General features: G+C 43.3%; 1 protein-coding gene across 1 annotated transcript in view; it reads right to left on the bottom strand.

Annotated features, from left to right (window-relative positions):
* Positions 1-15,762, bottom strand: part of LOC104462849 (arf-GAP with GTPase, ANK repeat and PH domain-containing protein 1) — a 196,340-nt gene that overhangs the window by 173,035 nt on the left and 7,543 nt on the right. The window contains exon 4 of the mRNA XM_010074981.1: positions 1,562-1,647. Coding sequence (XP_010073283.1) covers positions 1,562-1,647 — 86 coding nt within the window. The remainder of the gene's footprint in view (positions 1-1,561; positions 1,648-15,762) is intronic.

The raw sequence follows: 15,762 nt of genomic DNA, 5'->3' as shown, positions 1-15,762 counted from the left end.
GGTTCAGCTCCTTACTTAGTGGAGTTGTAATTCTACCCCAATTATCCATCAAAATCTACCACACTGCTGCAAAAAGAACCTTAAGGCTAATACTACCAACTCGTTCTGTATCACAAGCAAATAGTGGGAGGTAAACATTTTTCTCCTGATAACATCCCATCTTCATTATACAGATAAATATACAGGAACCCAGAAATAAACTTTATTCCAGGAATTAATAAAACAGATTGAAGGCCTTTAATACACATGCGACTTGAAATTATACCAACAAATCCAAAGACGAAAAACACCTGAGAGGTGAAAAAGCGCTACCACCTTCATCCCTGCTGTACTCATGATTTGCTGAAGAACAAATCTCAGCCACACTAGTCATTAAACCCCCAATTTACCCAGCAGAGACCCAACGCCAAACACCATGTCTGGTCATTAGTTTGCAGCTAGTGCAAATGAACTCTGCAAACCCAACGCTTCAGGTACAAAAAATATTTAGACTGCTGTGTGTACCTTTACAACTACAGTATTTATCTTTTCATAGGCGGGAACGTTCTCTAAGCCTGGAAACTGTTGTGTCCTTCAGCCAAATCACTCCCAGCCTCAAACAGAGCCCTTCTTTTAGGCTCATGCCTCACCCAGCTGCAGATGTGTCAGCGACACTAATTTTTTTGTTTTTCTTTTCACTTCCTTCCAGGATGTCTCTCTCCGTCTCCATTTCCTCCACCTCCTCTCTCTTCTCCTTTGTCCGGGCACCTTCCCCCATCCCTCAGCCTCCCGCAGCCAAGGAGCAATAGTGGAGCATTGAACCACAAGCTGCTGCCGCTGGCACCGCTCCCGCTCAGCTGTTTGGCCATAGCATAGTTCCTGCTGCTAGTTTTTTTTTTTGTTCCACCACTGAACAACCAAGCTAAGCCAAGCCAGCAGCAGGCAGCACGCTCGAGAAATGCCGTGAGCAGCCAGGTGAGGAGAGGTAGAGGGGAGACAAGGATGCTGCCTGCAGCCAGCTGTGGTTTAACCACCATCAGCAAATGCTTCCCTTCGCATCACTGGAAATGAAGTGACAGTTAAGAAACACAAACCCCCAAGTGTCTTCTCAAAGGCAAATCCCGGTGAGTCACCACCGTCTACGAGACAAGGAGGTACGGCACCGTACACAGAAACCAACTCAGAAATCCCAGAACTCAGCGGTGCTGAACTGGAACCTGCAAAGTTGAGTTTTAAACAGCCCAGGGAGCAGAACGTGGGAGCCGTAGGGAATGCAGAGATTTGTACATGAGTATGTGAGCCCCTGTGCACACACCCCCTCTGTATTTTAACAATTCAGAGGTTCTAACTCAGAAGTAATCTCAATAAGACACAATGTTGTGCTCACTGGAAGAGCATTAGGCATTCAATGTCAGCTAGCCACAGATCGTTATTACAGTTTCACTATTTCCCAAATAATTTCCAGACAGAATAATTTTCACCAGGACAGAACAAAAGAAAGCAAGCTCTCTTAAGGGCAGGTTTGTTAAAAAGCAAGACAAGGGTGGCATTGGGCTGCTGGAGCTCCACCCGCAATGCTCACCTGTGCCTCGGGAGGGCCCCCTTCGTCTCTGATCAGCAGCAGGTAGCTCTGGCCATCCACCACTATCTCCTTCTTGAATCGCCCACCTGTCACACAAAGGAACTCGTTACACAACGGAAAACTCACAGAAATACAAAACAGAAAAAGGCTTCGCTTGGGGAAAAAAAAAAATAAAGGTGTCCTTAAGAGCTTTCGCAAAGTGATGACCTACGGCGAATGTCAGTGCAGTTCGTATGCGGATGCAGAGAAATCACTTCAGAAAGAGAAGTCACATACTTGAAAAATAAGGCTAATGTGGAAAAAAGCCAACGACTGCTTTCCAAACACTACCTCCCATATTAGGTGTACTCGGTGGGTTGGATACAGTTAAAAGATGGTTGCCTTTGTTTTACAGAATGGTGAGAAATGTGTCTCGAGGAAAGGCAAACATGGGACAGTTGCATACGAACATCATCTGTTAGAACAAAAATAAATTTCTTGTGTCTTGGCATTTCCTCAAGAGAAGCCCAGTTCTTAGAGCACACATGCAATGTTATGAAAATGATACTGCTATACTCACAAACCACAGTTAGGGGAAAATACTAGACACATGTTAGACAAAAAAAATCTACAATGGTGGTACCTCTGCAGAGATGTACTAAACCGACAGAATGTTGCACTGCTTACTAGCTGGATGGATTAAAGACCTATTTTGGAGATGTAAATAAAGAGAGCAGAGTCACAGCCTTCAGCCAAATGCTTTTTCTGATCCTATTATTTCAGGGTGATGTAGAATATTGAGTGCTTCTGAAGACCAAAGAACTGGCACCAAACCCAAGAACCCAACCAACCTGGGGCGTGCAGCTGCGCTGTCCCCTTCTCTCCCCACTGGCCCAGTGGGGACCGCTAGCATGACCCGAGGGCAGGATTGGGGCTGCACCCCTTTGGGGTTAACCATATTGCAGGCATCCTGCTGTGTCCCATGAGGGACGTCAGATAATGACAAATCACATTTAGGGTTTCTGGTGTGACGGAGCCTAAGCCAGGATTAGCAGCCTGGCCTGCCCAAGTCGTTGGGTTGCATTTAGGCTGGTCTCCTGGAAGCAAACGCACTCTTATCTCCCTGGCATTGTCCAAACGCCTCACACCAGATGAAGATAAAACACATCTACTGACATACACCAAACTTCTTCCTTCACCCCTATTTTATTTTAACTGGAATTATTTCCTATTTGAACCTTACTTTCCAACCCTTACTTCAAAACTTGTCACACTATCAAACCCAATGCATTTAAACACATGAGAGGTGGGTGAACAACTCTGACTTGGTGTCCGAACAAGCTCTCTAAGAAAATCAGACAGCACATACAGGCTAATGCTGATCCTCAGAACATTTGCACAACAATTGCTAACCTTAGGGAAACACCAGACTGGCTTAGACCCACCAGTCCCCCACCCCAACCATTCCAGCTGGTTTCCAATCAAGATCACTCAACAGTTCAGCTATGTGCAAGATTTAAGCATGTTTAAACACATTTCATGTTTCATAAAAGACATGAGAAGAGGGGGTTTTGTTCAGGGTCTTGTTGCCATTGGTTTTGTGTTGCCTTTTTCTTGATATGCGTTTGGTTTTTTTTAACTGTTTTTATAAAGCTCCCCAATTACGAACAGCTTAGCAGTACCAAACATGCACAATCAAGACTGCCACACTTTGGGTTGTTTAATTGCTCCGAAGGAGCAGAACAGCTATGTATAGATTTTCATTATCTTGCTCACAAACTGGATTTCAATTTTGCCTTCAAAGATCAAGTCACAGATAAATATATATCATTAGTGAACTTGAAAAGAATAATCAAAACCAAGCATAAAGCTTTGGAGGGAAACTAGTCTCAGCTCTCAGGAACTGAATTTCTATTAAGCAGATCATTATTTCTATATGTCATCAATTAACGGTATATGTTTCATAATGAATTGTTAAATAAAATGAATTACTTAATATAGAGCCCTCCAGAGAGGCTCTTTAAAGCTGTGACAATGGAAATGCAGTATATACGTGATCGAAGAGTGAAAGCTCTGCATAATTGCCATTTCCTATTTCCTTTTTTGAAACACCAAAAGTTCACGCAGATAATTATAAAATACCATGAACTGAACGCACTGAAGAGCCAGCTCATTATTCCCTCCTGTCAACAGGACGCCTTTCAAGTCTCACTGTATCTTCAAACAGTCCTCAGAGGTATAAAGAAGGTACAGACAAGGTGAAATAAAAAGCATGAGGAGAGAATTTAGAAAAAAAAAGATCATCCATGGGTATAGTATTAAAATGTATATACACGGATCACACATGTGAGCACTACGAGATTTATGCTTGAGAACCACTTCAGGGTCCCTAAGGATTTTGTTGGCAGGAGCAGGTTTGGGAAGTTACCATATTGAACACAGTAAAAAAGTTATCCCACAGCTCCCTTCCTGGGTGATGCACGCTCAGTGACCAGCTTGTACACCTGCTCCTCGCCTTCCCCAAACCCCACTGTGTGTGGAGCTCAGTACAGCAATATTGGCTTTTTATTTCCAGCATTAAATCCAAATCCTGACATGCTGTACCACTCCACCAGGGTCTGTCATGCCGGAAGAGCAGTGCAGTAGTCAGCCAGTGTACAGTCAATCTAAATCTAGTCAAGTGGCTTCTTCACCCTGAAAAGCCGAGTGCGCTCGTTATCTGGAACATGCACCAGTTCCTTGCGCATCCTCAGCCATTCCTTTAGTTGTGTTTAGCTTTTGGGATTTCGCAAGGAATAGTTTAAACCTGATAACCACCCAAACCAAAGCATTTCAAAGAATGCCCTGCATTTCCAACCTGGAATAAGGATTTAAAAGCAAATTCAAAAATCCAGAAATGTAACAGGAGGCTATAGCTCATCCCCCAAATAATTATTTTATGCAAATTTGAGATCAAAGCAGGATGCATCCCTGTGAACTTGTGTTTCTACAACATTAGAGAGTCATTATCATCAGCACATCACAATATCAGGTACTACACAGGACAGAGATTGAGAAAACCCACCTCAATATCAAGAATTTACACAGACAAAAGTATAAACACTGAAGAACAGAGACTTCTGCCAGCGCAGGAAGCCAGGGCTGGGTGGCTGTCCTGCAGATACCTGCAGCCATAAGATTGTCCACGTCCAGGCTGGGCAGGGAAAGACAATGCAAGGGCAGGGATTCTGGGATGATTCAGCTTGGACAGCACTACACTAGGAATTAAAAAAAAAAAAAAAAAAAAAAAAACCACCAAACAAAAAAACCATCTTTGGAGCTTGTAAAGCATCACAGGGTCATCGGGAAAGAAGAATTAGAGAGACCAGCCAGTTCAAATACTGACCTGTCAAAGGAGTCAAGAAGTCTCCCATGGCTACGAAACACCACTGTACTTGTCTAAATATCCATACATACGATGGACCGACAAGATGCTGCCTAAGCTCATGACACTGACAACAAAGAGATGACCTCCTTCATTTAAAGAATGAGCCCAAAACCACACCTCCCTTGGGATAGCTTTGTTCTGCTCCCGTCAGCGTTATGACACACGCAGCTTTTTAATGAGGGAATTTCTCAACTCCCCTACGTACCTGCCAGAGGAGGTCACGGCAAGAGAATGACGGGCAGCCTGGGCCACAGCTCTGTAGGCTGGAGCCATCACTCTTGCTACGTCCTAGCAAGTACATCAAAGCATGAGGATGCTAGAGGGGAAGGCGTGCAGTCCACGCTGAACAACATCTACTTGCAGACAGTACATCTCTAAACCCTACCTCTAAAGCCATAGAAAAGCCATGCCAGTGAATACTGAAATAACTCTCTGCAGTCAGGCAGTTGGAGCTGGAAGCTGTTTTCATGAAATGTCACAGCCATTTGATAAAAACAAACCACCGAGACTGTGCGGAAGCTTTAATTTGGGAGGATTTTAGTGTGTGGTTTATTTTCTCTAAAACTCTGTATTTATAAAACACTGTGTTATTCCCAGTTTTCCAGGGCAAGATGGTTATCAATTCACACTGGCTCGTTTTCAGACACGTACAGAATTTTACCTAAGAAGGCAAATATCACTCCCGCATACCAATCACACACAATACCCACCAGAATATACAGAGCCGTGCTCCCGACACCACCCATAAAACCACCCCGTCTCTTCTGCGCATTGGGCCAGATCCCTCCTATAAAATGCTCCAGATAAAAATACAGCTTGGATCGATATAAAGCTAAATAAATTCTATGCAGCAGCTATTTACAACCACGGCTAAAAACCCAGCGCAAGTCAGAATACCAGGCTGAGGGACCCGACAAAAGCTTCCTAATCTCATTTCTACGCACGTCGTTCCACAAAGGTTAGTGCTTTCCAGCAGCAGCAGCACCACCAAACTGCCCTTCAGTGAAAACCGATGCTAATTTTAAATACCATGTACATCTGTAACCAAAGGTGCTCCATACTGAGAAAGCTTTACACGACACAGGGAATTCTGCGGGTGGAGGTTTGCACCCGGCTAGGACAGCCTCTAGCCGATAGCTGTTTCGCTGCGTAATTGCTCGCTGGAGCGACTGCTGATTTTCATACTGTATCCCCAGGCTCGACTGCATTCGCCAGCCTCTTTATTCAAGCAAATTGCCCCAGGGATGAAGTTATTTGGCCATATGAGAAAGATAAATTCGGGGGGTTGGCCACACGACAAACCCACGCAGCAGCTGAACGTCCACCGTAGCCATGGGGGCAGGGCAGGCAGGGAAGGAGAGACGGAATATAAGACAGAAGCAGCCGTAAAAACCTGTATTTCATATTCCCGATGACACCTGAATTTTGACAACAGTGGTTGGTTGTCTTACACACGCAGATTCTCTCCTTTTTTTTTTTTTCCCCCCCATAAGATGGAAAAGACAATGCCAAGAATCTGGCTCCTCTTCAGAGAAACATGTTAAAAAGTCATTTATTCCCTTTGTCTACACGTACATCATTTCAGGACCAAACATATGAAAACTGTTGGTTAAGCTCTGGAGAAAAAAAAAGAAAAAAAAAGGCAGCTCACAAGATCTGCAGTGAAGCAGAAGCACTAAAGAACGACAACTGCAACAGCCCAGTACAACAATGCCACGGTTGCAGTTCATCATTAACAAAATTTTTTTAAGTAAACTGCTTTGAAAATGTTTTTCTCTGCATTCCCCAACTCAATTTTCACCACGACAGGCTGTGCTCAGTGCTTGGTGTCAGTTCGTATTGGTATCAGCAGCAGAGCTCTCGCAAACCGTCGTTCAGCCACGCGTCAAGTGAGCTCTGGGCTATTTCCTTAATGCAAATATTGTGCTAAACAAGACTTCAGAAACCAAATGTGGTTGAGCTGGGTTGAGCGTACAACCACAGAACTGCAAAGACTGGGGAACCACAGCTCTCACACAGGACTCTAGCCGCCATCAGATAACTGCACCAGCTTCCCAGCAACGCACCCGGGTGAAAAACCCCAAACCCAGCAGAGCATCCGAGACGTCTGCTGCTCTCTACAGGCTTATGATATATTTTAGGAAATACATGGATCAAAATAATGGGCTAGAATATTGGAGCTCCCCTTGAAGCACCAAGCCAGACCCAATTAATGCAAGGTACACCCGCAGGTACCATGTACGATGTAATATTATTACATGATATAGATAATTTTATAATATAAAAACTGGCAAGGAAGGACTAATATACAATCTTGTAATTCCATGAAAGAAGGTTTAGAGACCTTTACTGCTGGAATTTTAGTAGCAGCTGCAATGACATTTAGCAACTTCATTTTGAGACACATTCACGGACATACCTGCAGTGCTTCTACAGAAGGCCAGATCTGATGGGTTCACAAAACCTGGGAGCGACTTCAGTGGAGATCAACTTGAAGTTTTTAAGCATTCAAGAAAATACAGCTTACACTTCCAACAAGTATTAACTACTCAAGTTGCACAGAATCAGAGACCACAACTAATGTTTAGATAGAAAATGGGGGTGTGGTGTTCATCTTGAGGACATATCAAGGCAGTGATGCTGAATTAATTGACAAAAGGAAAAGGGAGAGGCCAGAAGTACAGTAAGCAGGCTGAGATTCCCATCCACTGCTGTATTTCCAATAGGAAAAGAAAATGACAGATGAACCACCAATATACACGGGTGAAAAACGAGCCAGCCTCTGAGCAATAAAGTTTCCTTCACTAGGTGGAGACAGGACTTGGAAAAGAGTAATGCATGTTACATTTTCACTGTAAAGCTTTTCATAGTGGAATACTGCTTGTAAGGCAATTAGAGAAGCCTAGTCCTAATAAAATTACTGTAACGTGAGCACAGACCTAGAGATAAAGCCACACTTGGTACTCATCAAATGATTCATCTTTAAAAAAAAAAAAAGTATGACACCAACACAAGTTTCTGTAAGAGTTTCAAGGCTCATGCAAGGATTTGATTAATAACCTAGAAGATGCAAGTAACAGGCAACTTAATTTCTAGATAATGAAGCAGGAGGGACTGCAATTACATTAGAAAATTGGACTCTACTTCAACATCAGCATAACAAGTCAGAAAAATAGAGTGGGGAAAAAAAAAAAAACAGCATCCTGAGGACAAACAGCAAGTCCTCCACCCAAGCAGCACCAACCAGTGGCAGAAAGCCAGGGCAGGATGGCAAACCACGGGCACCACAGATGAGCAGCCGTGAATTCCTCCGGAGTGCAGACAGGCAGAGAGCGTGTCCCAGCCCTCGTGTCACCAGCAGCTCCATGCCTCAGACACAACTCCCTGCATCGCTCTGGGTACTACATTACATTGGAGATAAGGACCGAAAAGAGCTCATAAGCACTTGCAAAAAAAAAAAAATCTGCTTAGAAGATAGACAGAAAGAAAAATAAGCATATGGACTGTGGTTATTTAAGAGAACAGACTAAGAAAAGACAAGAGGTGAGGGTTCTTACTAAGAAATAACCTGCTGATCCCATTTTAGGGCAAGGGAAAGACCATGACCGTTTTTTCAGTTCCTGTTTTATTCTGATCCCAGGTAAACAGGCAAAAGAATCAGGGGGGAGCAGACATACAAAGCTCTAGTCCACAGTCACCACAAGTCTAGGTATGAACCTGAGGATCTGCAGTCCAGCAGCAAAGCTGCCAGGCAGGATGGGATTCTGGAGAGCACACCCTGCCAACGTGCGTTTAAAACAGCTTGCCCTCAGAGCTTCCAAAATCTTGTATGATTTCACTCTCCTGGCTGGAAGCACCCCTGCACCTCTGGGTACCCAGTTTATCCCATCATCGCTCTCCGACCACATGCTAGAGAATCTGCTCTATTCAACCTGTCTGGTTTAGGGACCAGCATTTGATTTCCCTTTCTGTAGAAGCCATAGAGGTAGCACCTCACTCTCAAAAACGGTGTGAAAAAAATGCAGCGAGGTGATGCTGGAGTATAGGACACAGCAGAGGCAGTAGCACAGCACTATGCAGACCTTAACGTCCAGCGTTCCAGACAAAAGCATTCATATTTAAAGCAGCACACAGACCAGAATTACACCCGTCACTTCACACGTGCCTGGAACGAATCTACAGCTGGCTTTCCTCCTAAGAAAGGCACATCGACCTATATATGATTTTGAAATATAATAAATTGGTGTGAGACGTTAATACTGTTGTTCAAGGTTCTGGAGTGAATTTGCACAATTCTGAAACATTTTCTACAAAGTGATGAAGCACCTGTGCTCTGCACATAAGCACTTACATCTCCAAAATTACCCCACAAACAAGGTATTAGACAGGCATCAACTGAACATGATGAAGTAACACATTTTCACCTGATGCCTACTGCACATAAATATACAGAAATGTTGGCACTGAGCAAACAAAAGCTGAGTACATTACATGCTGTGAGTATGCCCTTCTTCATAGCTCACTGACGTGAAAAAATATTTCTGACAGTTTAAAGGGGAAGAAAATAACCAGCAGGAACCTGCGAGGAACCTCCTCCTCCTCCAACAGTCATCTAGATCCCCTGTATTCACCCCAGTGTCCCCAGTTCCCCCCGCAGCCACGCTTACCAGTGCATCGCCTGCAGGACCTTCTCTGTACACCAAATCCTGTGATTATAATCGGAAAACATTTTAAAATAAAAGAGAAAAAAAAAGGTATTTGTACATGTACAGGGGTGTGCCCAGTACCCCCTGCTCCTGAGCCCTGGTCACCATACCTAGTGCCACTTTCCAAGGCAAATGGCCACAGACACCATCCCACCAAGGACCCCTGAAAGAACCTGTCTGACCCCATGGTGCTGCGTGACAAGAACCTACAGCTAAATGAATGGTTCTGTTTCTACTAATAAGAGAGGAAATCAGACATATACAATAGCTTTTTAAAAAAATTATTTTTCACTTTTTTTTGTTTGTTTTACAGACAGCAGGTGCAGCCAGTTGCTTACACATCACACCCACTAATTATATATACACTACAAGTCTAATTTTAAAAGCTTATTTTTACCAAGCCAGCTGGAGCCAAACAAAAACCAAACAGCAGCAATCCACCTCTTCAGGCAGGATGTGATGGTACTACTTTCGCACACTCCTACCTGTTTCCATCACCAGCCTTCTCCAGTTTAAAAAGCTTACACCCCAAAACACCACTTTCCAAACAAAGTTCTTTACAAAGTTAGCCCCACAACTTCAAATGCCAGAGCTCTCTCTCTTTTTCACTGCAGTGCCTTAGAAACTGGTTTATCACACATTTCATCTTCCAGACATGAACTCGTTCAGACAAATATTCACACAGCTTTCAATCTAACATCTCCTGCCAACATCTGCTCATAATTTCTGTATGGAAGTTTGACTTTACAAGCTTCCAACGTAATTTCAAAGATCTTAATGCACCCACAAAAAACCCCTAAACTGCAAAACCAAGATAAGCCAACAATGTAACTCCTAGAAGCTCAGAAATATAGATTTCAGGCTTTTTAAAATATTTTTTTAAAAAATATCTCTTCGCTTTATATACTTTCTTTACAGCTAGCCTCTATAATGTCTGTCCTTTCATTACAGTACTATATTACAAACAGTAACCCTGAAGTTAAAATTTGATTTAGATATCTGGGATTATAGTACAACCTGTCTGAACACACAAGAAAATCACACTGAGATCTGCAAAGGAAACCCAGACAAAGCAACTATCACAATCTCCTCCTTTCCTTTCCTTTCTCCTTTCCTTTTCTATTTTTTTTTAATTATGTCCTGAAATATTCCAATTCAAATATAAGAACAGAAAGGTCATTACACAGTAGCACGATATTATCTTACGGGTACAAAAATCTATTTTCCATCTGTGTCCTGTATTTCACTGACCACCTTTCATATTAGAGTTGCTCAGAACCAAGGGGCAGTAGGAGGGAGACAGGAGAATGACAATACTGAAGTAAATTATGGGGTTTTTTTCAGATGGGTGTTACCTCATGCCAAGTGGCAGCTCTCCAAATACACACGGAAAGTCTTAAAGGCTGCAGAGTTGAGAAAACGGGTCGCCTGCTTAAGCCACGCTCAGAAAGCGAGCCAGCCCAGGAGAGCCAGGAGCTAAGCTGACCCATGCTCCCTCCATCCCTTTTTCTTCCTTTTCCCCCAACACGTAACGCTGATGGAGCAGGGGCAGCTCCACACCGCCGGTGGAAGATCCTCCTGTTCCAGCCAGGGATGAAGGTGGAGGGCAGTCCGTCACTTAGCCAGGACCTCACCCCACCATCCCGCGGGGTGGAAAGCCCTCGTCATTCCTCAAACACCTAGAAAACCTAGCGACAGCCTGCTATAGCAGCAAATGAAAAAAAAAAAAACCAAAAAACCCAAAAAACACCAATCTGCTGAGAACTAAATGTCTTGTGAATAAAACCAGCTAACTACTCTTTCCTGCTTTCTGATACAACCCTCCAAAACGATGCCAGATTAAACGGAAGGAAAAAAGGCACCAGTAAGGAATCAAATACAAGCTGGAAAAGAAATATCTCTAAATTCTGCTGTAAGATTGAGAGCTTAACACTGGGCTTTGACGCAGAAACACATCCAGCAGCAATATTTGAAAAAGAAAGGGGAAGGCAGGCCCTTCTTCCAGCAACACGATCTCCAGACGAGCCTTGGACTCACCAGCAGCAGAAAGTAAAGAGCACTGGAGACCCAAGAGTTGCTTTTATTACCTTCAAGAGCCTGAAGTTGTACTGGCAGCTGTAAATCCAAATCCCAGTTTTATCTGGGACACAACCTTCAGAGGAGCCTGTTAGGTGAAGGGCACAAACCCTACAGACACCAGTCACCAAACCTTGGCGTAGTCAAGGCTCCAGACGTTAAAGACATCTTAAAGATCAGCCGACCCCCGGGGCACACAGCCGACAAGGGAAGTCCCTCCGCAGAAACTGCTTCTTCAGCACCTTCTCCCCAGGAAAAGAGCAAACACTCCACTCGCTGAATTAACACAGTTCCTTATTTGTGCGGCACTTTTAACGGGAGCCAACGCAAGGGCGAGAACAGAGAGGTTTTCAAAGAGCTCGCTAACCCACCCGGCCGCGCTCAGGGGATGGGAGAGGGAAGGGCTGGGGAGGGGGGCTGCAGAACACAAACACATGCTTTCATGCTCAGCCCGAAAGGCTCCCAAACCCACGGGGGCCAACTGCAGGAAGACTTTAAAATGATCAAAAAAGAGAAGTGTTATCTCCTCTCTGGATGTCAGCATGAAACGCCAAATAAAAATAATCAGCACTAGTATATGGTATTATAATGAAACAGAAGACGAGGAACTGAACAGAGAGGATTTTGAAACACGTGTCTAGAGCCTTCATTGGCTCCTGCACACAACGCAGCATTCGCATTTGTACAGACAGAAATACTCTGACAGCTCCTGCTGCCCCACAAAATGCTGGGTGAAGCTTGGGGAACATGGCACCGAGGATCTGAACTCACCCCGGAAAACTGCAGCTCCTCTTGTGGCTCGAGTGCTGTAACGGGTACAATAGCCAGATCCTTGGAAGAAACTGGGTTTTAAGATTAATGTTGGTTTTTTGAACTCACATGCACTTGGAATTATTTTAAAATCTCCCCATATAAGCTAACTGTGAATTTTTTTACATCTGATGATGATTTTACAGGATTCCAAGAAACCATGAGTGAAAAAAGTAAAAAAGTTTCTCTTCAGGAAAAGCATGTAAGTACAGATCCAGAGGACAAACTTCTCTGCTCTTCATTTACATCTCAGAGAACAGAACACACAGATTAGTCTGGGATACTTCCTCTTTTCACTCATGACAGATAAAATCTGCTTTTTTGGTAAATACGGCCTCCAGATTCCTACATATTAGAAAAAAATTCACTAGATAACAACAGCTAATGGCTTCTGTGAGCAGATGTGCAAGCTCAGGAACCCAAGTGCTGGCAGAAGGAAGAATTACATTTTCAGCCTACGCACGAACCATGGGAAGAAGGGGACAAGAATCACTGAGCGAGAGAAGGGAGAGGTTGTCTAATTCTGCCACAGCTCCCACGACCCAGTCACCCTGAAACACCCAACTGTGACCCTCCCCTCACTATTAAATCTCCCAGCACATCCAGGTAGCAGAATGGCAAAACACTCCTTTCCTGCCGTGCTCGTCTGAACACTTAAATGCAAGCAAAGAACAACCATATTCATTTTATTTTTAAATTATTTTTCCAGGAGAACAAGCTCCATACTCAGTTTCATCTCAGAGCCCAGCAACGTCAGCATTAGATCTTTTCCATCAATGAAGCCAACTGGGAGGTTATCTAGGTTAATAAATTACACTTGAACTTTTTGTATACGTATTTTGTAAGAGTCTACGGCCAGACAAAAATCTCATGAAGGGATGCTGAACAGAAGCAATTTCAAGTAGTCTTTCTCAGCTCTCCTTGCGTAATTGCATAATATGACACAGAAATAGTTACTAGAGAGAAATTGAAAGCATGGACATCCATCCCTGAATAAGAAATTTCTCCATGTTTTGGTAACAAGCTATCAACTTACTTTCCTGGTAATCTCATTACGTTCCCTCTTCTCTAAAGGGAAGGCTGAAGGTGACACTTTGTTCATATTTAAACAATAAACTTTACGTTTTAGGACCACGGGTGTTACTCAAGTGACATGCTGTTCATTGCAGGTACTGAAAAATTAATCCATCAGTGGAGGTTACTATAGAATAAAACTATTTCTAGGTCAAGTTTGGAAAGACAGCATATGATCCAGCTTTCTGGAAAGCCCATGAAGGCTTTGCTCCGCAGTGCTTGCTGGGGAAACACGTTTCCCTTAACACACAAGAGAGCACTAATGAAAATGCAGCGGTACTCGGCGATGCAGCTTATCCTGCAGGGACAGCTGGAGGGTCGCACTGTGCTGGGACTCTGCTGAGCTCGGAGCTCCCCCAGGATGCAGCCCCACCGAACCCCCATGCCAGCCAAGCTGCTGTGCTTCACTCGCCATGCAGCGAGCTCCTGCTCACGATACACCGACGGGAATAAAACACCCACTGCAACCGCTTTCAACCCTTGGTAGCAATGAGAAAAAGAACTCAAATGGGCTACAATTACAAAAAGGAAGTGGGAAAGAAGAAATAGAATAACCATAGACCATATAAGCAATGAAAAAAAATAATCCATAGATTAACACAATTACAAAGAAGTGGAAAAAGAAACCCATTATTAACTAAAATAACTCTTTGTAAGAGCTCCCAATGCCTTTCTTTTTTGTATCGTGTACAGCCTGGGAAGCTGAAGCATTATGAACCTAGAAGCAGGGAATAGAGGGTATTGCAAAGAGTCACATCCTACATTAATTTGTATTATAAATAATAAGTTATATTGTATCTCCACACACAGATAGATAAAATCTCCACTGACTGCAACAGCTACTTGCTCCCTCAAGTCAAGGTGCTGGATCACCTTTATGTTTTTCAGGGCACAAGAACTCCAGAGAGGAGGGAAAAAAAAAAAATCTTAAATATACCCAAACCTTAATTACTAACCTACTTAAAACAATCTGCCCCTCATTTGAATGCCACAGTAGAGCAGATTGACACTCGATAATCACCAATTCTCAGAAAACCAGCAGCAACAAAAAGTCTTTTCCAATTTAAGGGATTTTAAAACCAGTCTCAAAGCCATACGTTACACTGGACGGCTGTACCCTTGTAACTTTTACAAAAGTTACCAAAGTTATAAAACCAGAGCAGTTGCTACCCCTCCTGCACCGGCTCTCTCCTTCTCCTCCCAACTCTCATTTCAACTATTCTGCATCTTCAAATTTAAGGGGATTTTGACCTCATGACGACATGACCTCAGCTCGCCTTCCTGGTTTTCTTCAAGAGAAGATATACTGGGCACATTTACCAGTTTATGTTCACATCAGTTGTCTGCTCTAGCATCTCACTGGAAAAAAAAAAAACTGAAATAATCATGACATGAATTAGGGTGCTCACAGACATCCCAGCGATGCGCAAAAGCTTTTCAGTCGTGTTTCATGCCTCTGGGGCTTTTTGGAAACAAAACCCCGAACAGTAACAGAATACTCCTGACGCTCACTATTCCTGTAAACTTCACTTCACCTTGGTCTGCAAAGTACTCAGTCTCAAATTCCACATAGACCACGTTTCATTTTGTTCCTACAGGTAGAATTAAATTTTAGACCAGTGAAAAAAAGACACCAGGTTGCGTGCAGCCTAACTAGGTAAAAAACCCAGGACACTGGGAAATTTTCTTCCAATCACTTGCAAGGTTCTTAGAAGACGACAAATCTCTAAAATACCCTATTTCCCATCACTTCCTTATTCGTATCATTATGGGAAGATCCAGCACTTGTCTCATTCCAGGCAGGTTTCATGGCAATTACAGCAATTTGGAAGGCAAAGGATAGCAGAAAGAGCAGTCCTTGGTCATAATCACCCTTTTCACGTGAAGCGTGAATCCATCGTTTTAACAGTGAGATACTAATGATGATGCCTGATGAATTTTGCTGTAAGGAAGCCATCTGAAGTCAATAAACTTGTTTTTTTCTTAAATAGTCAAGCAGCTGAGACCTTAACACCCAATCTATATACTCTCCTTTATCCAATTGAACTACCCAGCACATTTAAAAGACCCCAGAAAAGGAAGAGGAAGATCTGCATTGGTCTCCAACATAAAGGTTTGCATTTAGCCTT

The sequence above is a fragment of the Pterocles gutturalis genome, unplaced genomic scaffold, assembly GCF_000699245.1.
Source record: "Pterocles gutturalis isolate BGI_N339 unplaced genomic scaffold, ASM69924v1 scaffold592, whole genome shotgun sequence".
NCBI classification, from domain to species: Eukaryota; Metazoa; Chordata; class Aves; order Pterocliformes; family Pteroclidae; genus Pterocles; species Pterocles gutturalis.
Note: the sequence above shows the minus strand (reverse complement) of the source record. Positions and strands in the feature narration are given on the sequence as shown.